Raw genomic sequence first — 2626 nt, forward strand, 5'->3', positions numbered from 1 at the left:
TTATGTGTTTCGTTGGTGATGAAATTTAATCGGATAATATCGTCTCATCTTTGTCTCTCTGTCACTCTTCTTTTGCAAGTAGTGGTGAACTGAGAGCAGTGATGAAACGTAAGTTAGTGGTGAGTGTTGTGTGAACGCTTATATGTTGCTAAAAATAAATTAATAAATAGCACTAACGATAAACAAACTGTCAGTGTTTATTCGTATTATTATTCCCCTTTTTTATATATCTTTAAAGGGGAAACTCCTCTCTTTTTTTTTATATCTTTGATTCACTTCTCCTGTCTCCTCCACTTTTCTTCTTTTTTTATTCTCGTGGTTGCCATTGTCGCTGATTCTTATCCTCATCACCTCTTCAAAGCATAAATGCTGACAAGAGCATGAGATATATGGAGAGAGATATTAAAAAGAAGGACATAAAACTTATATTTGCAGTTTGTCTTATAACAAACTGATGATTAGAATGTAAAGAATAGTTAGAATGAATGCTTTTTAAAAAAAAAGAAAGAAAGGAAGGAAGGGAATGAAATAGCGAGCGGAAAAGGCAAGAGCAGGGATAAATGTCATCCCTTCTTGGAAAGGGGTGGGACTCACAAATATAAGTGCACAAAATAAGTAAACAAATGCAATTCTGGCCCGATTTCAAATTCCCCGTCTGTCGCCTTTTCCACATGCGTAATAAGCGCGGAAACGAACCGCGGTGGAGATTGGCACGTGGCGACGCGGTAATAATAATAATAACTGACAGGAATTGTGAAAAGTGGGAATTAGCAGCTAAATGGTGACAAACTCACTGAAAGGGTTATGGAGGGAAATAACATCGGCTTCAGCAATAATAGAGGTAATTTTTTTTTTCAACTTTTGCGTTTCGTGATATATTACCATCTAGTAATGGTTTGTGGCAAAAATATGAACGCACCCACTTTTTAGGTTTCCACATACACACACTTCCGCCACACGGAAAAGCACACGAGCCTGGTTCTTCTTTTAATGTTATTCGGTTAGTTCAAATATAGGTAGTAGAAAGCGAAGAGAAAGATCAAGAGAAGTATAGTAAAAAAAAGAAGAAAAGAAAGATATACAAGGACAGTAGTTGAGATGTCCACGCGGAAAGAGCCACCGAAGGTTCTTAAAGGCGCCGCCTATACGGAGTGCAGTCCCATATCTGATGTTTCTCATCACAAGGCTTCCGCAAGCAAGGCATTTCTGGAAAATCATTACCGTGGGATGTTGCGTGACACCCGAAGTGGAAACACCGCGCGCCCCGTTGGCCCTCGCCCGAGGGAACCATGTGTGGACGACTTTGTGCTCGTCAAACGCATCGGGAAGGGTGCTTTTGGTGAGGTGTACCTTTGCTATAAAAAATATGACAACGACAAACAGTTATATGCACTAAAGCGAATGCGCAAGACGGATATGATACGCAAGAAGCAGATTTCGCACGTTCGTTCGGAGAAGGATGTGATGGCCGAAGCGGCGTCCACAAATCCGTGGGTGGTGAAACTGTACCTCAGTTTCCAGGATGAACAATACTTATATATGGTGATGGAGTACATGCCAGGTGGTGATATGATCTCATGGTTGTGCATCAAACAGCGGTTTGACGTAGAGAGCACACGGTTTTATATTGCTGAGCTGTGCGCTGCGGTTGCAAGTGTTCATGACATGTTCTTCGTTCATCGTGATATCAAACCCGATAACATTCTTTTGGACGCCAAAGGGCACATCAAGCTAACTGACTTCGGGCTTTCCAAGCGTTTCGCAAAGGTAGGAGAGGAACTTCTTGACTTAGAGGAGGGCAACGACGCCTTGTGTAGTAGCAATAGCAGTGCAAACCTGTCAAATACCTGCGGTTCCACCTGCCAAGGGCCAAATTCCGTACCAGTCGTATCCCCCCACAACCCCCACTCACCCACTGCAAACTACAATAGTTTGGCACCTGCCGGGTCTCATGCCTCCGCACATCCCCAGGCTCGTCGCATCTTTGAATCTATTGTTGGTAGTCCGGGTTACATCGCACCAGAGATTCTTCTGCGACAGCGATATGGTGTGAACTGTGATTGGTGGTCTGTTGGTGTTATCATGTATGAAATGCTTTACGGGATCCCACCCTTCTTTTCCAGTGACACGAGCTCCACCTGTCACAAAATAACACACTGGCGGGAGTACCTCACTTATCCATCAGATCGTGGCGTCCCACCGGAGGCGACAGATCTTTTGCGTCGCCTCATGTGTGATCAGCGGGATCGTCTTGACTTTCAGGGCGTGAAGGAACATCCTTTCTTTAATGATATTGATTGGGAGCGATTGCGAGAGACTCCTCCGGCATTTGTTCCTGAATTATCAGACCCACTCGACACGCATTATTTCCCTGAAGTAGAAGATAATACACCGCAGCAACATCATCAGCGACCGGAGGAACGCAACGCCGTCAGGGAAGTGGATCCGCGGGGCGTGATATTTGCAGACTACAAATTCAACCTCAAACGGTAACTGCTGTTTTTTTTTTTTAAGAAAAAGAAAGATAAGAAAAAAGAGAGGAAATAAATCAAGAGAAAAGTACAACGGCCCACGCTGCGCGTACATTTCGCATATGCATATGAAAGATGCATATATATATATATAT

The 2626-nt window shown here is 43.5% G+C and overlaps 1 protein-coding gene across 1 annotated transcript; it reads left to right on the forward strand.

Annotated features, from left to right (window-relative positions):
• Positions 1 to 1098: 1098 nt before the first annotated feature.
• TEOVI_000760200 (Nuclear Dbf2-related kinase) lies at positions 1099 to 2493 on the forward strand (the record flags this gene model as incomplete). The annotated part of the gene is made up of 1 exon (XM_067221129.1): positions 1099 to 2493. One exon carries the CDS (start codon positions 1099 to 1101, stop codon positions 2491 to 2493), a length of 1395 nt encoding a protein of 464 aa, XP_067077230.1.
• Between the last annotated feature and the right edge of the window lie 133 nt (positions 2494 to 2626).

Source organism: Trypanosoma equiperdum, assembly GCF_001457755.1.
Source record: "Trypanosoma equiperdum strain OVI genome assembly, contig: ctg_1321, whole genome shotgun sequence".
Lineage (NCBI taxonomy): Eukaryota > Euglenozoa > Kinetoplastea > Trypanosomatida > Trypanosomatidae > Trypanosoma > Trypanosoma equiperdum.